A 21,395-nucleotide genomic window follows, 5' to 3' on the forward strand; every position below is an offset into this window, starting at 1 on the left:
TTTTAAATAGGGAATAATTTTTAAAAATTTTCAAAGATTTTAAATATGACACAGCTATTAATATATTTGCTTTTTAATTGGTTTTATAGGGGAAATGTTTTTTGTGTTGTTTTTTAACATGCTGTGAGCCGCCCTGAGTCCCTCTGGGGAGAAGGGCGGCATAGAAGTTTAAATATAAATAAATAAATAAATAAATAAAATAAATAAATAACTCGGGTTATTTTTTAATCCTTGTTCTTTGTCCTTTCTATGTTATATTTGAAATTATTTCATATTGTGTCAGAAATAATGTGCCAATCTATCTGAAGTTTGCTGAAGCATCCAATTCCATCCATCCATTCATATTCCTCCCTTCTATACATTGTATGCACATACGTATGTCCACTGAACAAACTACAGGATAAAGCAAACTTTTGGATTATTCACTGACTTCAAGAATTTGAGAAAAATGCTGCAGAAAATGAAAAGAATTCACAAAGCCATAGTAATAATGGAAACTCTGTGCTCCTTTGGTGTTTGCTAGACTTCAGTTTACATCGAACCCAATCAACTTGTGCAAAAATTAGATGCCAAGTCATATTCCAAAAATATCTGGCAGATCGTTGGCTAAACTTACACCAAAGCAGAGGTATTCAAATCCAGAACCCCTCCCAATGACTAATGAATTTGTATGACTCCTCCATGAGTAAAACTAATAAGCTCCTATTTTTTAATAGTGTGCCAGGGAATTAGTTTAACATTGAATGTGTTCCTTATCCCATTCTATGCTTCCTTTGCATATGGAAAATTCACCATCAGAACTCCATTCTGTCACCTGCCTATCCAAACAGTTTTTATACAACACTTAATCTCTTACTAGAAATCCATTTTCTGGAGTTGCACAATATACTGAGGTATAAACTAGCTGAACGGATAGATAAATAGGCTGGATTCACTCATTTTGTGAAGCCATAATATTTTTTTTTTCTGTTGTGCGCTTTCAGCTGCTAGATCTTGAATTGTGTGACATGAAGAATTTGGTTGAAATCTGCTCAGTTCCCTTTAGGACAGAGCCCAGAAGCTCCAGACACAACCTGGCTCAGGGACTCTGGTGCAATGCCAGGAGCTTGCAGCCCTTTCCAGGCTAACCCCCAAATGCCCTCTCACTTCAAGTCCCATCCTGTCTGATGTAAAGGCTGTGCTTGCAGCCAGCAAAGCCAGCATGGAAACAGAACCCGGAAAAATATTGTTGTCTGTGTAACCACATATTAGAAGCAGGCAGAAAAGGGATATTATAATCTGTTGGTGTCAACATACCCATTATGTTAAGGGTAACCCTGGCCCTTTATGAGTTGGTAGTTCCACAAGATTTGTGCAAACTATTCTCTCCACTGGTGAGAAACTCTTTCATGCTTCATTTGTGGAAGATACTTCAGGATAGGGTCTAGCCACTGGAAGGAGATGGCATTCACACAGAGCAAATGGATAGCCAGGCAGACCTAGGCTGTGCTGAGCAGCAAGCCGGGAAGAATATCAAGAAGTAGGTTCCAGCCAATGAAGAACACATTATGAGCAAACCCTGTCCAGGATCATCAGCAACAACACAAGATGTGATCAGGGTTTTATAGAAGGATGGAGGATACATAGTAAAAAGACTACACAAATTGATATTGCAGATGACCGTACTCTACCCTCAAGATACTCTGCTGGTATCAGAGGAAGAGACACTATATAAAATATTATCATGTGCGGAAATGGACAGGCTTACAATGGTATTGAAAGACAAATGTAGATCAGTTTATTTCGAAACCTGGGATAAATTTTACTGCTGGAGGGATTCGAGGAGGACGGTTGGGATTATAGGCTAACGTTAAGATAGAAATATATGTAATTTTAGGTTAGCAAATAGAGAAATAGATTAAGTATTGTATATAAAATTTAGATGTATATTTAGAGATGAAAAATCAATTGTAAAATGTGGAATAATTTGATAAGAATGTATATACTGGAATGTCACGTTATATCCAATGTTTCTTTTAACTGTATTATAAATAAAATTTTGTAAAAAAAAAAAAAAGATACTCTGCTGGTATGTTTATTTTTTCCCAGCCATTGAAAGCCTAACTGTATTTGAGGAAGAGAAGCTCATTTGCCTAAGCAAAGTGAGACTTACAACTTTCTACTTAAATTCAAATTCAAAGTGAGAAATGATCAAATGAATCAATACTTGCTATACAAGACATAAAGCCCCAAAGCCCCAAAATACTTAGAACTGCACAACCATGTCTGAAAATATATACGTTTTCAATGAAGGATGTGGAATGACTTGAAACAAGGCAATATTCTCGAGCAAGAAAACTATGTTGTAATCCTAGGCAATTATTCTTTGGAGTAACAAATGCATGGTTGACTTCTTCCAATGGTTTCATGCTGAAAAGCTTTGGGGAAAAGAATGGAAAAAGCAAAAAGGACAAAGGAGGTTTTTTGTACCATCTTCTCAAAAAGTTTCCTGGATAGAATTCAACAATTGGAATTCAGGCACACAAGCTCCATTCCGACAATATGAACTGGTAGTAGTATTGTATTATGTATGAATCACAAACGGTATCAGGAAAACCCATCGCTACCTCATTCCTCAAACCAATCCTAACTGAAACAACTATCTCACTTCACTTTACTATTATGTAGCAGTATACATACAGATAAAATCCCCCCCCCTCTCTCTCTCTCTCTGTGTGTGTGTGTGTGTGTGTGAGAGAGAGAGAGAGAGAGAGAGGAGAATTAAGACATCAGTCGCCAACTCTGTCCTTAGAAGTGTGTTCTCAACTGCACAATATCTGTATTTCTCACTTAAAGATTTTAATCCATTAGCAAGATAAATTTTGGGGATAAAATGAACATGCCAATTCTCAAGCAACAAATACACAATTCTAAAATTTCTTATCTAATTTCTTAGTGATTAGAAAATACTTATGGACTTTTTTGCTGAAAAAGAAAGAGAAAAATGAACATGAATTCTGGGTTTGAAGATCAGAAAGGCTTGTAGAAAGAAGAAAGTTGTGATGTAGTCTTAGAGAGGGTAAGGTATAATTTTGGGACTTTTCTGATATACATTGTCTATATTTTTTGTAATGTGGCATACACACACTGAGATTCAATTCACGCTGTATATAGACATAAGTAAAAAAACTTATGCTTCACCTAGACCAGACATGTCAAACACAAGGCCCGGGGAACGGATACGGCCCGCGAAGTGGTTTCATGTGGCCCGCGAAGCCATCCTGGAAACAGTGAGGGAATGGCCCCCTCTGCCTTGGCCCTGGCCCAGGCCAGCCAGGAGCCAATGTACAATTTTGTGGTGGCCATCTATGCTGAAACACATTCAGTCTTAGCTCCACAAGGCCCTCCAGAAACAGCGAGGAACCAGCCCCTGCCGCATCGGCCCCACCCCCTGGGTGCATGCTGGGGAGGTGTCACCCTTTGTGAGGAATGAAGAAATGCACCATGCCTTGGCGCTTGCCCTGGTCCCACCCCCTTCTGCCAGAGACCCTCAGATCTGTCCCACTCCTGCCCAGGCCCCCACAGGCACCCTTGACGTGAACGATATAGAGATGGCCATGCCCACCCAGTAGGCCACACCCACTCCATCCACACCCACCCAGTACGCTGCACCCACCCTGGCCACACCCACCCAGCCCCCCAAGGGCAACCGCAATGCTGATGCGGCCCTCAATGAAGTTGACTTTGACACCCCTGACCTATACCATACTGATTCAACCATTCCATTAAAGTAAATCTTCCAGAACAGGAAGTGGTGCATATTGTTCCATCTTAAACCTGCTTCTTTTTGTGCAAAAATTATCTCCAGAAAATGTTTGGCCTTCCTCAAAAACAGCTGGTAAAAATGGCTTAAGTAAATAATGGAATGTTCTGGTGTTCCACAGAATATTCTGTTCCTGCAATAATAATAGTCTGGTTTTGAATGTCCCTGTTATGCATGCATACCCATACAGAATCTTCAGATTGGTTTTGGCCAACATAGGGGAAGCTAAGCATGGGACAAGATTTTCCTATGGATTTTGTTAATCTTGGGGTTCTCATCTTAAATTCTGGGGTATCTTCCTTTTGGGTTAATGTAGAGGTTAATGCCAAGTAACTTAAAGCCTCCTGAGCAATGTTGAACTATTTACCTTATCCACATAGCCCATATCAGATAAAGCATGCAAGTTATAACTATTTCAAACTTTTTGAAATGCCTAAAAACTATTAATTTCTTTACATAACAATCTCACTAAACTGGTAAGCAGAATACTTCCAGACAGAGAAAGAGTTAGGAAATATGTATGCCGATGTACAAAAATAAGTCACCTTATCCTCTTTCTTTGAAAAGGAAGTACTCATCCACCCAAAAGCAATAATTCTCAAGTAATGATGATTTAAAAGAGATTTTTTTACTAAGTATAAGTGGCAGTTTTGGCAAGTCCTCATCACCTTTGAAGATGCTCAAGATTCAGTTAGGACTCACTTTCTTGATATATACACCAGTAAACCATATAAAGACCATTAAAATAATATCTGCTATTCTGTACTTAGCTTAAATAGCCAATTAACTCTTTCTCTTAGGCTTTTTTCTCTTATTGGTTTAATTTCAATACTTCTTCTAGGATTTAAAAATCTCAACAGCTTGTATATTTTTAAATTAAAGCTCAAGGCTGAGCTCTTTATTAAAGGATTAATTAAACGGAGATATCATGCAACGTAGTACCAATGAACAGTCCTGAAAAATAGAATGCTATAACTTCTATGCTTTGTTTTCATGCAAGTGTGTAAAGTTCAGGGACACTGACTACTCAGTACTTGCGCTGCTTCTATGAATTGCTTACACTACTCTGTTATGTGCAAGATTTGTATGGAATTATTTTCAGTTACCTTACTTTTTTAAACACAAAGGCAAGATAAACCAAGGTTTGTTAAACAAGTCATAATGTCCTAGCTTGCACATAACATTAAGCCGTAATAAGTGAATTTATGCATGCTACTAAATCATATTCCTCAACAAATTGCATTATGTCTTACTATAATACAGGAGCCTATCCTGAATGGTTAAGTTATCACATTAAAAATATGCACAGCTGAACTGGCCTCATCTATGCAGTGGTTAATGTACTGGAACAGAAACTGTAGGACCATGAGTTCCAGCCTTCCCTTAGGCACGAAAGCCCACCTCACAATTTTGCCTTGAATTGTATAAAATAAAGATGGCATATATACCTATTAATAATAATAACAACAATAATAATAATAAATAATCGTAATCAGAAATGGCAGCTGCTGTGCTCCAGCTCACTGCTATGTGCCTGTCCCAGGCCTTACTCATTGTTCCCAGAAGTACGTTGTTGCTTTCAGATATACCAGAAAATGCTGCCCCATTGCCTGTTCCAACCATATAACTCAGGGGTCTTCAAGCTTGGCCCTTTTAGGACTTGTGGACTTCAACTCCCAGAATTCCTCAGCCAGCATGCCTGGCTGAGGAATTCTGGGAGTTGAAGTCCACAAGTCCTAAAAGGGCCAAGTTTGAAGACCCCTGAAACAACTGAACAGTCAATGCCACCATTTTGCAGAATGGGAGAAGGTGCACCATGATCTTTTCCTCAGGCAGAAAAAATATGTGGTGCCGGCTTTGTGATAATATGTTATCAACTCGATTTTACCAACAATACACTAATCTTCTATCCAGAATTGACCAGCTTGCAACTTAAAAAGAATGAATCTCACAGAAAAAGAGGATATGGAGAGGTTTTCTCCCTCATTCCTCTTGCCTGTTCTGCAGAATGGAAACAAAATTCCGTATGTGCAAGATCAGATAGAGGAAGGAGGCATTTAAACGGTCCTTGCTGCAAGCTGATGCTAACAAAATTGAAATAGATATAAATAATAAATAACAATGATTTCCTGTCAAAGGTCTGTCATATACAATCTTTGAGGAACTGGACTCCTTTGTTTTTATCAGAAGCCTGCCATTAATGGGTCAGGATGAGCCTTACCTGCAGCCATAACTTGTTCTTCACTGCATCCCTTCCTGTAGCAATGCATTGAAATGTTGCATTCTGACCTGCATTGACCTCTACATCCCCCAGTCTCAAGAAATGAGGAGATTTATCTGCAGAGATAGGGAAAGCAAAAAAAGTACGTTCAGTCACATTTTTTTAAAAAAAAAAATCCCCCCAAAGATACAGAGGGAGAGGTAAAGCAAAAAAAGTTACCAAAGGGTATGCTCAGTCACATTTTTTAAAATTATTTTTCTCCCAAAGATACACATCACTGAGTCTTTGGGGCAAAAGAAATTCATACATGGAAGAAAAAATTGTTTTAGCTCAGTAAGAAGACCTGCCAAATAGGATGCGAAGAAATTGCAAATCTGAATGTGAATTTCAACGATATTCAATGTGAAACTACTGCATTAATAACACAAAGGATCATATTTAATTAGCTGTATGTTATGGTAGACTGAGGGAATGTTGAGTTCCTGTCAGTAAATATCATCTGCATCTCAGACATAGCATTGTTTGAGCCGGTGACAAACCTTTTTTATACTTTCTGCATTGCCTCAGGGAAAGCTCTGTGACAAAACTCTGTGTATGAAAAAAATTGGGTTCAAAAAGGCACTGACAGCAGATAAGGTATGGGTATATTATGTATTAAGGCAATGTTTCTCAACATTGGTGTTTCTCAATTTCAACCTCAATTTTAAGGTGTGTGTACTTCAGCTCCCAGAATTCCTCAGCCAGTCCATATATCTAGAGTTGCTGAGGTTGAAAAATATTGTATTAAGGTAAAGACTCTCTCAGGTAGTGACTACATGGAGATGTCCGCATAGGTTTTTTTTTTTTTTGCAAGAATGCAGATGCAGTTTGTCATGATCTTCTTCCAAATTTCTAGGGGGAAGGGGTGTGTTTTTTACTAGCTTGCAGCTTTGAAATTTCATACCCTATTCCTAAATTACCAAAGATTAGGGATAAGCAATTATGCTTAGTCTAGTTTCCACAAACTCAGTTTCACTTGTTATTGCACTCTTCCATAACATGCACTAATTATAATTAATTTCTTCAAGTCTGTCTGTGGGGCATCTTGGAAACTTCAAACAATTAAAACGTATAAACATCCAAAGGATGCCAGGTCCTAGAAGCACATTTCTCCAGAATTTTAGCTGCATTATAATATATTGCTAGTTTTGATGGCTAAATCAAAGACTTACCACTATGAACACGTTCTCGTTACTCAGTTATTTGAGTTATGGGGAACAGCACAATGGAGGTCGTTGACTGAGTAACAACATATCCCACCTCCCCCCATTCCGCCCCTGCTCTCCCTCCCCCCCACCATGTAGACACACACACACACATATACATATACATATACATATATATACACATACATACTGTACATAAATAAATAAATAAATAAATAAATAAATAAATAAATAAATACATGCATGCATGCATGCATACATACATACATACATACATACATACATACATACATACATATTATTTCTGTGGTTGTGAGCCACCCAATTACCTTATGGTAAGATAAGCGGCAAATAAATAAATAAATAAATAAATAAATAAATAAATAAATAAATAAATAAATAAATAAATAAATAAATAAAATATTGGGGACGAACTGATGTAATTTCCTTTGGCTCTGCTGGTGCATACAACCTGTCAGACTAAGGGCATACAAAACTAAAAAAAATGCCATATAGTCAGGACTATTTTCATTATAATAGCTACAGTAACAGAATCTGAATATGTCCTGCCCTCCCTTCCCCCTTTTATCTTTGTGTGAACTAGGGAAGGGCTTGCCTGAAATGTATACATAAGTTTGTTTCTTGGACTGGTTTGAAGTCCCACTTATCTGACCACTGCCATGGCAGGATCTGTTCCTCCTGTCCTTCAAGGCCTCTGCATTCAATGCAACCTGGGGGGTCTATATCCTCTGTCCCCCAAATTTTCAAAGACACGACCCCAAATACAGCAATAACTGCAGTAGAGAAACCATATCCGAAAACAGAAATTTTTCAGAACTGTCACAATGCTTTTTTAAAATAGGATTGACAAACTGTTGTTACCTGCTTTTATTATTGGGAGTAAAATGAATTTTAAAAAATCCAGCTCACAATAAACTATTAGACACCCTTTATTTCACTTTAATTACAGTCCATTAAGGGTGAGAGAGAATCGCTGAATTGAAATAATAATGTGATAACAAAATAACATTTATGACTTTGACATTCTCATTTCCTTTTTCTAACAGAAGAAAAAACAGTGGTAGCAGCAAGACACCAATGACTTAAGTAATGAAAACGCCAGTCTGACAATATTGACCCTCTCTTAGAAAAGACAAAGAAAAGTGTGCCTCTTAATCATTACTTACCACAAGGGTAGCTCAGAACCTGGATGTCATCGATGGCAATGTAGCCATTTCTCCCATCTGAGACTTCAGCCTCAAATATTACCTGTCAAGGAGAAAGAAGAAATGTTTACAACATACACTGCAAAGGAATTCCCACTGGTCTGGAGTGAGGAGTGCATTTTCTCATTAAAGCCAAACGTTCTGCTGTGTTTCACGAACAGATTTAATCATGTTCACTGCTCTTTGTTTATTCAAAGATAAGTTCTTAATTAATACTTGTCAATGTTCACGTTTCAAGGGTCTGTTACACAGAATTTACCACTTTAAAAAGAGCCAGAGTTTCCAGGTGAAAGAGACAATGATTTTTCAGCTTTTTCAGGATATCCTCTAGGAGACAAGTCTTCCACAGTGACAGTGAAAGTAAAAACCGAATTTGCCTGCAGCTATCTTTATTCTTTGCTAAGCATGTGATAAAACTGTCACACAAGAAATAATGAAGGCATAGGTATTATACTATGGGCAGTAGCTTGGAATTACTATCTACTATGAATGGTCCTGATATGCCTCCGACTAGCAAGGACTAAAAATTTTCATGAAAAAGTAAGGGTGCATATTTAGGTGATGTTCCTTAGGAATTTCGTGGGAAGAATGGACAATTTTTACCTATAACACCATCTCCCCATGCTATTTTGGCAAATGCCCTGGCCCTCTTGTAGAGCTTTTTAGAGGACAGAAAGTAGAAAGAAGAACTGGCCAAAATGTCTCCTCCTCATCCTTTTCTCCTTCTAAGATATTTCTATGGCTAAAGTTTTATCACACCATATTAAAGTTTATCACATACAACTTAGATCTATCCTAATGTAACACCTGTTCTGAAAACTTAATGGGCTGTATATACCACTCTGATAGCCTCTATTTATCCCTTCTTTCAACTACTGAGCACCAGGGCCCAGATATCTCCTAAAAATTAATGTGCTGTACATTATCATTCAAGTACAAAGAAGATCTGTAAGTTTAATTTTTGGTAGAGGGTTTGAACCCACAGTACAACATCTGGCTATTGCCTAACAATCCCCAATAATGATGAAACTGATAATGTGATGCCTACTGGTAGAAATGTAACCCATTATATTTAGATTTTATTTATTTATTTATTTATTTATTTAGTGAATAAACTGGGGGTAGCGTTGATGCACACTTTTTTGTTATTTAAGTAAGCAATTCTTCTTTTACTGGAAAGAATCTTTGTTGTAAACATTTTAATTAATCACAGTCTTATCAAAATATATTATTTGCTACATCAATAAATACTTTTATTGAGCTAATCAGGCACTCTCTGCCACCAGAAGGCAGGAGAAGCAGCAATGGATGGAAACTAATCAAGGAGAGAACCAACCTAGAACTAAGGAGAAATTTCCTGACAACAAGAATGATTAACCAGTGGAACAGCTTGCCTTCAGAAATTGAGGGTGCTCCATTAGTGGAGGTTTTTAAGAAATTGGACAGTCATTTGTCCAGAATGGTATAGGGCATGATGATATACATTGTCTTGGGCAGCAGGTGGCTCATTTGCATATGCATGTGAGTGCCAGCCTTGCCAGTGCACATGGCCTGATTGTGCATGCGCTAGCACCTCCATGCACATACCCATTTGCGCATGTGCGCACACGTGCAGGCATGCACATTTCCCTGCTCCTCCCTTTTCCTCCGGCCGCCAACCCGGAAAGGTTGGGGACCTTTTGTATAGGGTCTCCTGCTTGTGCATGGGGTTGGACTAGAAGACCTCCAAGGTCTCTTCCAACTCTGTTATTCTGTTATGTAAATGATACAGACAATGACCCCAAAAAGAGAGAGGGAAATCATTATTCGGTATAATCTAAGCTTAACATATCCTACTATGCTAAGGAAGGAAGGAAGGAAGGAAGGAAGGAAGCAGATATGAACAGTATTCTCTTATTCTCAAATAGATAGTGCTAAATTAAATGAAAGTGAGTCCTTCCACCACTTATCAGAATCCAGAGAAAACAAACATTGACAAATAAATTGTTGGTCTTTTGACAAGGCTTACATTTGTAATGAAGAGAAGGGAGGTATTCCCCTTTTCACAACAGAAGTGTTTTATTTTTTAAAAAATAACCATGTTGCTATGACCATATTATTTTAGCAACTAATTGATAATTGATAGTATACAGAAAGCAATTTATGCAATCATAAAATGATCTATACAAATTAGGTGAACACATACATGTGGAGAGAGGTAGAATAACAGTTGGATGCCTCATAGTGTCAGCCCATTAGAAATGCTATTTTGCTCTTTGGGAAATCTCACATAAAAAGGATTATTTAAACAAATAAATGTGTTTTAGATAAGAAACAAATTAGGATGCTCACAGTCTAGAACTGCATGGTAAAAATAATCAGCTTTATATACCACTTAATGAATAATCTTTTACTTCTCAAAGGTTTATTTCCTCTCCTTGCAATCACTTTGTTCCAAAGAAATTCCATTTTAATTCACAGTTCTAGCCCATAGAATAACCATGAAGAAAACCATATAGTATATTTATTGTAATCTTTTAACTTGGTTAACTGATAAAATCTAGAGGGTCACTGCAAAACTGGAAAATATAAAAGGGTAATCATATAGAGAAACAAGTTCCTAAGCAAGCAAACATCGTTGTAGTGCCATAAATCAATGTTTTGGCCATAGAACGGAGAATCCATTTACATTATCCAGCTGCCAAATTGCATTCTAAAGAATAATATTACACAGAATTTTCCCAGAGAGGGGCCCAGATTAAGAGACTGCACAGTCTCAAACTGGATGACATAAACCTAGATATAAATTCACTATCCAATTCCTGACACTTCTGTTCCCGATTTCTTTTCTTTTTAATAAATCTGATTAGGGAAGCCTCAGTGAGAATATTGTCAGATGTAATCACCTTGATAACAAAATCCTAAATTCTTGTCCACCTTGCATATTCCATAAGCTTATTTGCTCAATTCTTGATTCCTTCAAATGAACTGTTTCCTGTTGTTCTACAATAATCTGATTGTGTCCATGTTTCTTTATGGGAATAAAAAACAATCATTCTATATCTCTTCTCTGATATTGTGAACACTATATAACAACATACTAAGTCCAATGTTGCAATGATCTTTAATTAGGGTTGAAAGACAGGAAGAGATATAGCCAACATTGAAAGCAAATAGGGCTCTGTGGCCATTATTGTTACACTATATAACAACATACTAGGCCCAATGTTAGTTTGTGGCCATTGTGACAACAGGATATTTTAAGGTGTGAAAGGCTTTGGAATGTATGGGTTGCATACAAAATATGCATCAATAGAAAAACTATTAAATTTGGAGAAGCAGAAGAGTCTATTTGAAGGTGGACATAGAAACTGATATTACTAGTTTGTTCTACAAAACTAGCTTATAGAATCAAATCAGCACTTCTGAAATAAATTTCAGTTCCACTTCCCTGTATGACCAATAAATGGCTCTGACCAACAAATGTTTCCTCTTTTTGTCCTTGCAATTTATTTTCCCCTTGCTAAGCTCTAGTATACATCATTAAGATGAGTAGAAAGGCAGAATTCAGAACTGTCCAAAACTTAATAGTCCTTATCATTTTAGCAGATCATTCAGCTGGCATATCATTTTGTCCTGTTCAACTACAGGAAGACATGGATTCTTGCTAGCTTAATTATCTGAAACTTGAGCTGAAATGTAGGTCACTCCTAATATCTGGAGTCAAGAACGTTAAAGAATTGGATGCAGAAGGAACAGCTGTCCCAGCAACATAGAAGAAAACTTAGATATCAGCTTGGAAGTAAAATGAATTGTACTTTATGCTATTGTTTCTCTCATTCTGCTTAGCTGAAATCCTAATGCATTCTGATTCATGAAGCTCCAGATTCATTTCTGGTAAAGTGGTTTTTATAATTAAATGAAGGACTTACTAGATCAAATTGTTTCTCGTTCTTTACATTAAAAAATATAATATAGGAACATATAAGTAATTCTACGTATGTTAATATATTTCTTTGATATCAGAAATAGAAGATATTCTGTATTGAGAACCTGGAAAGGGTAACTAAAATACTGTAAGTAAATACAAAAAGTTAATTATTTTTTCAATTTTATCTCTTTTATAAATGTAAAAATAAAATCACATTAGTTACTGTACTCAGAAGGCTGTAATTTTATATTGTCTATTTCTATACCTGTAGAATCTATGGAGATTGAAGAAGGAATTCAATGGCTATTATATAAACAGCATCTTAGCCAGGATAGATAGTGTGAAGAAAAAAAATTCAAGATTTTCCTGCCTTGATTCTCTTTAGTAGAAAAAGAGTTATAAATCTCTGCCAAGTTTTAAGCCTCTGTCATTATAACCTATAACAATAAAATAATTTTATGTAGTGTCTCTCCTCCGAATTGGCTTACGTTGAATGGCTGACAACTATTTCCACCAGCTATTGTATTACCAGGGAGATGGTTTAGGTTCAGTGTTAAAGATGCAAAGTAAGGGAAGAAAGACCAAATATAACCACTAGCACTTAGCAGAATAAGATACTTTAAAGCAGAGTTCCCCAACTTTTCCGACTTTGTGGACTCTGGGGGGGGAGAGGGGATGCTTCTGGCCGAGCAGCAGGCAAGTGTGTAGCTCCATTTGTGCGAGTAGCAGGCAAGTGGGCAAATATGCAGCCTGCCACTTGGAGCATGTCCACACGTGCTCGTCCTCTGTGCCCTAAATGGGGATGCGCAGAAGTGCGTGTTTACCGGCTGCTTTGGGTGGCCGGATTCTGAACAGCTTATGGTCCGGTTAGGGACCCCTGCTTTAAAGCATAAAATATTATGCTATTGTGTATTTTAGACCTAATGGACTTTTATTATACCTGTCTGCAACACAGAGATCTTTTAAGAAAGAGACACTTCCGTAATGATAAATCTGATAAATAATTTTGACACTGAAGGAGAATAGGTGGTAAAAGCATCTCAGTGGGGACCCTCCTTAGTTTTAGGGGAACATAGAGTAAAGGAGTTTTAGGGGAACATAAGAGTAAAGGAGTGAGAAATATTTCTAGATTTGCAAGATTCTGTTAATGTAACCTTAGAATAAACCTGGAACTAGTATTCCAGGTTGTGCTTCTTGTCTAGACTATCTCACAAGGTTAACATCAAATCTTGCAAATCTGAAAGTACTCCCACACTTTCCTCCCACCTTTATTCTCTCCAAAGATAGGGAGGTTCCTTCTGAAATACCTTTCACCACTTCTTCTCCTTCAAATTCAAATTTTATTTATTGGACCTTTCTTTAACCTCTTCCGCCTCTCTCCCAAGATAACATGTTTACATTTCTCAAAAGAAGGAAAAACAAAATGAAAACATAACCTCCCCCCATTCTATTAAAGATCAAGACATAGCACTTTGAACAGATTATGAGAAAAATAAACAGTATATAAGCTACAAAAAACTTAAACCTAGATATTCTATCAACCAAATTGATATTAATATACTGTGTTCTTGTTTGCACATTTAAATGGATTGGACCTGGGACAGGTAACATAGTATGCAAACAGGTAAAGGAGCAGTTTTATACAAAAAAAAATTTTGGTGTGCCAAAAGCCAAAGAGGCTTTGTGGATTTTTCATTATATACTGAAAAATATGGCAGAAAATCACAGTCTTGCAGGTACCGTGTAGAAAGTGAGGGGATATTTTTAAAAGTTTCTCCACTTAATTCTCACAGTGTGTCTAATGTCTATGTGCATTTACTTATGTAGCATGGCTGTAGTATTATTATTTATCCTTCTTATCTTCTTTACTCTCCCCTCTTATTGGTATGATGATGATGATGATGATGATGATGATGATGATGATGATGATGATGATTCTCTTGTTTTGCATGTACACTGAGAATGTCTGTACCAGAGACAAACTCCTTCCATGTCTAATAACACTTGGCCAAATAAACTATTTAATTAATTCAATTCCATTCATATAACTGAGACACTATATGAGTCAGAAAAGACTATTCAACCAAGTGAGCATGCTTACTAATTCTAAGAAGGCATCAAAAATTTGAGTTTTTTCCTCCCTCAGGGTCACCCCCACCCCATTGAATGCACTTGTGACAAAGAGCACAAAGCAAAATATCTGATAACAACTGATAAATTGACCCTTAAGTGGGACTTAAGTACTCAAGGAAAAAGACAAAAATGGCCTGTCCACATCCAAGCAGTAGGCACAGATACTTTTCTACAACTAGTTTATCTGTAGTAAGGAACACTGTGGCTCACATGGCTAGGATGTTGGGTTGACAAACAGCAAGTTTCTGTTCAAGACTAGAGTTCTGCCCTGGGACAGGGTGAGCTCCCATCCTTTACTCCAGCTCCTGCTGGAAGACATGAAAGAAGCCCCCCAACTGGGCATCCCCCAGGCAATAATGATGTCACTGACTAATCTTTCAACCCAGAAGTGCCGCAGCACTTCTGACATGAATGCAATCTGTAGTTAGCATGTCCTAAAAGCCAAAGGTTTAGTCAAAGAAGAAATAACTGGTTTATTCAATACAACTATGTTGATTTTATTTAAAATCCTGTGTACGTATGTATCCCTTTCCTTGTCTCCTATTGTCTCCTTTTTCCCAATAAACCCTGATCCCATCTGTAGTTTCACTGGTTTTAGCCAGGAATTTCTTATTACAACTTTCCTGACATGCAAGACTGTATGATTACAAAGCCATTTCATATGTTTCAGAATTTGCCCAGGAATTTAAATGCCTTATTCTGAGGCTTTAGGAAGGAAAACATGTTAACAGTTTTCCTAGCAGCATGGGTAAAGGAAAAAAAAGTGATGGGTAGAAAGACTAAGAATTCCTCCTGGACAGGCTAAGATGCCTTAGGAGATTTAGACTTACTTAAAGCCTACTGTAAATTCTTTTCCTGGAGAACCCTTGGATCAAGAAGGCTGCCAGGGAGGTTTAAAATTACCTTTCTTCTTGATTTATAACAACAGCATAAGTAACAGCATTTTGTCTTCTTGCTAGCAGCAGGCAAATCAATGACAAGATTGTCACATGGCTGTAAAAAGAGGAATATCAGCAGAAGATACCACCAGAACAAAGGGGTCTAGGGCAGGGATCCCCAACCCCCATCTGTGACCAGTACCAGGCCGCGGCATGCTAGTAACTGGTCCACACAAACAAAGAAAGCCCCATCCGCGGGATGCAGACAGCACACACGCCCTCTCCGGTCTGTGGAAAAACTTATCTCCACGTAACCGGTCCCTGGTGCCCAAAAGGTTGGGGACCTCTGGTCTAGGGAAATTAGCCTACTTTGAACTTTGGAGTATCAGATGGCCTCCCTCCCTCACCACCTTTCCCTTACACCAGAGGTATCAAACTGCCGGCCTGCAGGCCAGATGCATCACGCCAAAACCGCACCCACCCCATTGCCGGCAATGGGAAAAAAGTTGCAATACGTCACGACATGTCACGTGACGTCGCAAGTTTGGCATCCGTGCCTTACACAGTCACACTAACAACTACACAGAGAGGAAACACTTGCAGTACATGATCATTTCAGGCAGTGTGAGTTCCTCCTTGAAACGGTAAAACTGGGAAGGGATGTCTCAACATGCATTTTTACCTAATCCACAAAATTTTTGTTGACATAATAAAATGACTCTCCCATGTGAAACTTCCAGATAATTTTTGCTTAGCTAATTTAGAAACCATGAAAACATAATTATTTCCCTTGGAATGCTAAGTAATGCTCTTAGGCTGGGTTTTCTGCTGAGAGAACCCTGGGGAATTTTTTTTTTTTTAAAAAAAAACAGTAAATCAAATACTTGGGTGGAAAATTTGTAATGTAGCTTCTTAAAGATGTGCTAGTTAAGAAACACACCTCTCAGGAGAACTGAAAATGGAATTAAATGGCCATCTACTTGTTTTTTAAAGCAGTCTGATTCCTAAGAAGGTTAGTTGGCAAATGTTATCTAGTAGATTTATCTAATGATAATCAGATGAGGCAGTTTTTTCCCATTTGCCATTATTTTTCCACAGGGATTTAAGCCTGCCAAATGATTACACACATGCAATGTTTTATTTCACCAACCCAGCCACTGAATTGTCCAACCATAGTTACTGACTTGGGATAGTTCTCCAGCAAACAATAAACTTCAACAAAATCAAGCAAAACAATTTAGACCAGGTAATAAAGAACTTGATTCAAATTACAACTACTCTTCTCTCTCTTTCTTACCAATCATGAGGAAGGAAATGGACCATTCTGAAATACCTCAATATGATAAAAATCAAGGCTTTGCATTGCAAGATTGTAATGGATGTAGTGATGGGTTAGGTGTGGGTCACATCAGGTAAGGGTCTTGTGAGGGGTCAAAAGATCCCTCACAAGACCCTCACCTGATGTGACTCTCCCATCACAAGACCTACTGACCACATGAAGCCCTTATAAGCAGAAGAACATCACACTGACATTCCCTAAATTTTGCTGAAGATGTTACCTAGCCTGGTAATGAAACATTCAGAAATCAACCTGCAAGCTTGGGGAATGAACCTCATTGTGGAATATTTCCATTAAAAGCAGGTATTGGCCAAACCAGTGTTTCTCAACCTTAGCAATTTCAAGATATATAATAATAATAATAATAATAATAATAATAATAATAATAATAATAATAATAATAATAATAATAATAATAATAATAATAATAGTAGTAGTAGTAGTAGTAGTAGTAGTAGTAGCAGTAGCAGTAGCAGTAGCAGTAGCAGCAGCAGCAGCAGCAGCAGCAGCAGCAGCAGCAGTAGTAGTAGTAGTAGTAGTAGTAGTAGTAAAGTTGGAAGGGACCTTGGAGGTCATCTACTCCAATCCCCTGTTCAGGCAGGAAACCCTATACCATTTCAGACAAATGGTTGTCCAATCTCTTCTTAAAAACTTCTGCTGTTGGAGCATTCATAAGTTCTGGAGGCAGGTTGTTCCACTGGTTAATTGTTCTAACTGTCAGGAAGTTTCTCCTTAGTTCTAGGTTGCTTCTCTCCTTGATTAGTTTCCACCCGTTGCTTCTTGTCCTGCCTTCAGGTGCTTTGGAAAATAGCTTGACTCCCTTTTCTTTGTGGCAGCCCCTGAGATATTGGAACATGTAGACTTCAACTCCCAGAAAGCTAGCTGAGGAATTCTGGGAATTGAAGTGCACAAAACCTAAAGTTGCTAAATCCTGGCCCAAGAATTATAAAGTAACTTATAAGATCAGCACTGATCTCTGGGGTGCAGCAGAATGGTTTGCACCAAATTTGTTTCAAATCTTGATTGTAATAAAGTCATCTTCCAAAAGAGCTGCAAAGAACACATGCCATAGCCATGTCATATGATGTATATCACCACAGTGGAGAAGGGAAAGGAGTATTCAGACTTAGCCCAAAGCTGCTTCAGAGTTGCATTTCAAGCATTTGTGCCCAAATAAATGGCTTTTTTTTAGGGTTCAAACTATGTTCTGCTGCCATTTTAACTCTGTAATGGATTTCCTCATCTCTTTTTGTACTACAAACTGTACATTAATTCAATGAATATCAACATATTTTATCCACTTTTACTTTTTAGCTTTCTGAAAGAAAATTAGAGCTGTTATTGTTTCTCCATACTAATCAATAGTAAAGGAAAGCCATCTTAATAAAATTCTTCCATTTTAGATAATGAATTGGAGTAAAATAATTTTTGGAATGAATCAGGTTGTTTAAGGGCCCAAACCAAAGCTAGAGAAAGTAGAGTACAGTAGATATTTTCTGCATATTCTCAACTATAAATCAGAAAAGACAGATTTTCAAAATTAAGTCATCATAATAATAGTTCACGATTTAACTAATGCAGAACTAATAAAGTTACGTTCTCTAGTATTCTAATCAAAGATCACCAAGGGACCTAGTGGGCACAAGGATAAATACTGAGTTATCCTTTCATTACAGTGTAGTGATTCCATAAAATTGTGATCTTAGAGTTCTTTAATAACTTTAGTCCCTCAGAAAACTAAGGCCAACAGTCATCGTGGCATAGTGGTTGAAAGGATAAATTTAGCGCTAGTGGTACTCAGGTTCAATGTTATCTTCATCCAGGGAAGATTATAAGTCTTCTCATTTCAACTAATTGGGATATAGTTCTGGGAAAAAGCAGAAGATATAGTTTTATGTGTACCATTTTGAGTTTCTGCGAGGGAAGGCAAAATGTAAAATCTATTTAGCCAAATTTTCTTACCCCTTCCTAGGTCAATGAATTCACAAACCTAACACAGAAGACAAGGAAGTTTTCTCTCAGCTGGGATGTATTTATGGACTATATAACACCAGAGCAAACCTTTTCCTCACTTTCTCTGGATTTTGTCAGCTGACTCCTAGAAAAGACCTTATTCTTTTCTAATTTATTTTGAAATGCACCTAGGATGAGAAGTTAGAAGGTATAAAAATTTATAAAGCAAACAGTAAAATGGAAGAGAGATGAGAGTTACAAGAAAAGTGGTTGATAGAAAACATATTGGCAGAACGGCAGCTCTTTTATCTCCTTTTGAGTTTCAGTTACATGACTTTCACATTCATCTTCATGAGGGGAAATGTGTTTTACTCTGGATTTGTTGTGCGTGTTTGCTGTTGCTCTACATTCCAGCTTCTACAAAGGAGCTGACTGCCTGAAAATCTAGGCTTTCACTTTTATTGAATGAGGGGGGAAGCTTGAAAATGTGACCCAAGGGCATTCTTAACACCAAGACAAACAAAGCAAATAAAATTCTCCTCAAAAAGCCTGAACTAGAAGTACATCTCAAAAGCCTAACGCAAAAACAAATCTGCCTGGGGAATTTTCAGATTTCAAATTACAGAGGTGTGTGGATGAAATGAAACCATGTTAGCAGTCGGTTCATTCTAATCAACAATTTCCAAAAATCTAAATTTAGATAATGGGGCAATACTAAATTCATATGAGGTTTGCAAGTGCCTGGGTTTGTCAGATGGGATCATAATTTTAAATGCTTCAGAAAAACAATATTAAAATGTGAACTTCAGGGGGAAAAGTCCACATTCCCAAAGGTGGTAATTATAAGTTACTTGGGAAGACCAAATGGTCCTCCCGGCCCTCATTTCCAGCTTTTGAGTGTTCTATGTATCAAGAATTCTTTGTTACAGTAGGCTGAAGAAAATTGCTCTTAGAATTCAGAAAAGGGGTGGGGGTAAATAGACACAGAGAGTTATAATATGGCACCATCCTTCCCATATACTAAAGCTATATGAGGCATTAGGAATAAGCACTGTAAATCAATATGAATCCATCTATACCAGGGGTGTCAAACTGCCGGCCCGTGGGCCGGTTTCATCATACCGGAGCCGCACACACCCCACTGCCGGCAACGGCAAAAAAGCTCTGATACGTCACACGATGTCATGTGAGTTTGACATGTCTGATCTATACCTTCTCTATACTGAGACAAGTAGGCTGTAAAGACTTCCAGCTGTCTTAAATCTATAAGCACATTGGTTTAGTGAGACAACAGAAAAATATTACAATTAACAAAATAAATAAAACTTCTGGAGAACAGATCATTGCTAGGGAATAATCTCACCAGTTTGGAAATGTGTGTTTTGCGATGGTCATTTTTTGCATCGCAAAGACCCCCTTTTAATTTTTTATTTTGTTTATCCTGCCTTTATTATTTTTATAAATAACTCAAGGGGCAAACATATACTCCTTCCTTCTCATATTTTCACCAACACAGGAACCGTGTGAAGTGGATTGATCTGAGAAAAAGTGAAAAGTCACTCAGCTACTGATTTCTAGCCTAGTGCCTTAATCACTAAGCCAAACTGGCACCTTTTAGTAGTCATTTTGTAAAAATTCTCTTGACATTCTGTCAAAATGCCAAATGATGACAGCAGTCCAAAGTCTTGCATTTTTTTATTGGATACAAGCAAAATAGCACATTTCCCATTCATTTTAAGTGACTCTTCAAGAAATCCAAGCAGATATTTTTCTCACTTATCAATGTATAGAGTATTTTATAAAAATGGGTGTGATGATTCTAGTTCCATTCCATTCAAAACCTGAAAGAATATACCCCTTGTTGAAAACAAGTCTAATTTTGTTCATTTAGTATACATTTTCTCATCAGAGCTTCAGAGTATTTTGCATTCAATGACAAAAATTATTCTTAGAAGCCACAATAGTAAGAAACTATTGCACCAGTTAAAATTTAACTATAGTTGCCTAAGTTTACCTTTATAAAAGAAGAGAAAGAACTTGTGAAAGATGTTTGAGGGCAACTATTGAGGCATTTGATGACAATCCTTAGTAAATAAGAAACACAGATATTGTTAGTAGTGCTTAACTTTGGAAAAACAAGCCTAACCCATTGGCCCTAATACAGTAGGGCACGTCTATTACTATCTTCTTTGCTGAAATGCTTCTTGACCATTAAAAAAAAAAGCATTGGAAATAGTCTTAAAAAGAAACCTATGCAAAATATCTATTCAGAAGCAATTAGTAGTTTCCTTCCTTTCCTAGCCAAGTTATATGCTGAAAAGGTCAAGCCGTACCTTCATTTTATTTAATTTCAATTTGGAGGATATTATATAAACTAAAAATTACACAGCTAAGAAAAAGAAACACAAACTTACGTGATCATCTTAACTTCTAAAGTCTAGTCAAATTCGGGCCCAAGATAATGAATTGTGCTTTCATCTACACTCTCTTCTCCCCCACTCCCACAACTTCCAAATGAAACAACTTGTTCAACACTTGTTGAAGGACCCATGGCATAGACCTCCAAGTCACAACAGGACCCCCATTAAGGAAGAGGCATTTAGGGGATTGGAAACAAGCATGCATGTTTGAGCCACTTAATCAGTATACTTATCAAATTTAACATTTGCTCACCCCAATCCCATGAATATTGTAACTTTCTATGCAGAGACTCAAGTCCCCTCTGCTT

The 21,395-nt window shown here is 37.4% G+C and overlaps 1 protein-coding gene across 1 annotated transcript in view; it reads right to left on the reverse strand.

The window, feature by feature from the left end:
* LOC114922577 (receptor-type tyrosine-protein phosphatase kappa-like) overlaps positions 1 to 21,395 on the reverse strand; it is a 219,853-nt gene that overhangs the window by 121,150 nt on the left and 77,308 nt on the right. The window contains exons 4-5 of the mRNA XM_029284186.1: positions 8,416 to 8,497; positions 6,024 to 6,139 (exon numbers count right to left, since the gene is read on the reverse strand). Coding sequence (XP_029140019.1) covers positions 6,024 to 6,139; positions 8,416 to 8,497 — 198 coding nt within the window. The remainder of the gene's footprint in view (positions 1 to 6,023; positions 6,140 to 8,415; positions 8,498 to 21,395) is intronic.

Source organism: Protobothrops mucrosquamatus, unplaced genomic scaffold (genome assembly GCF_001527695.2).
Source record: "Protobothrops mucrosquamatus isolate PMUCROS unplaced genomic scaffold, P.Mucros_1.0 scaffold416, whole genome shotgun sequence".
Taxonomy (NCBI): Eukaryota; Metazoa; Chordata; class Lepidosauria; order Squamata; family Viperidae; genus Protobothrops; species Protobothrops mucrosquamatus.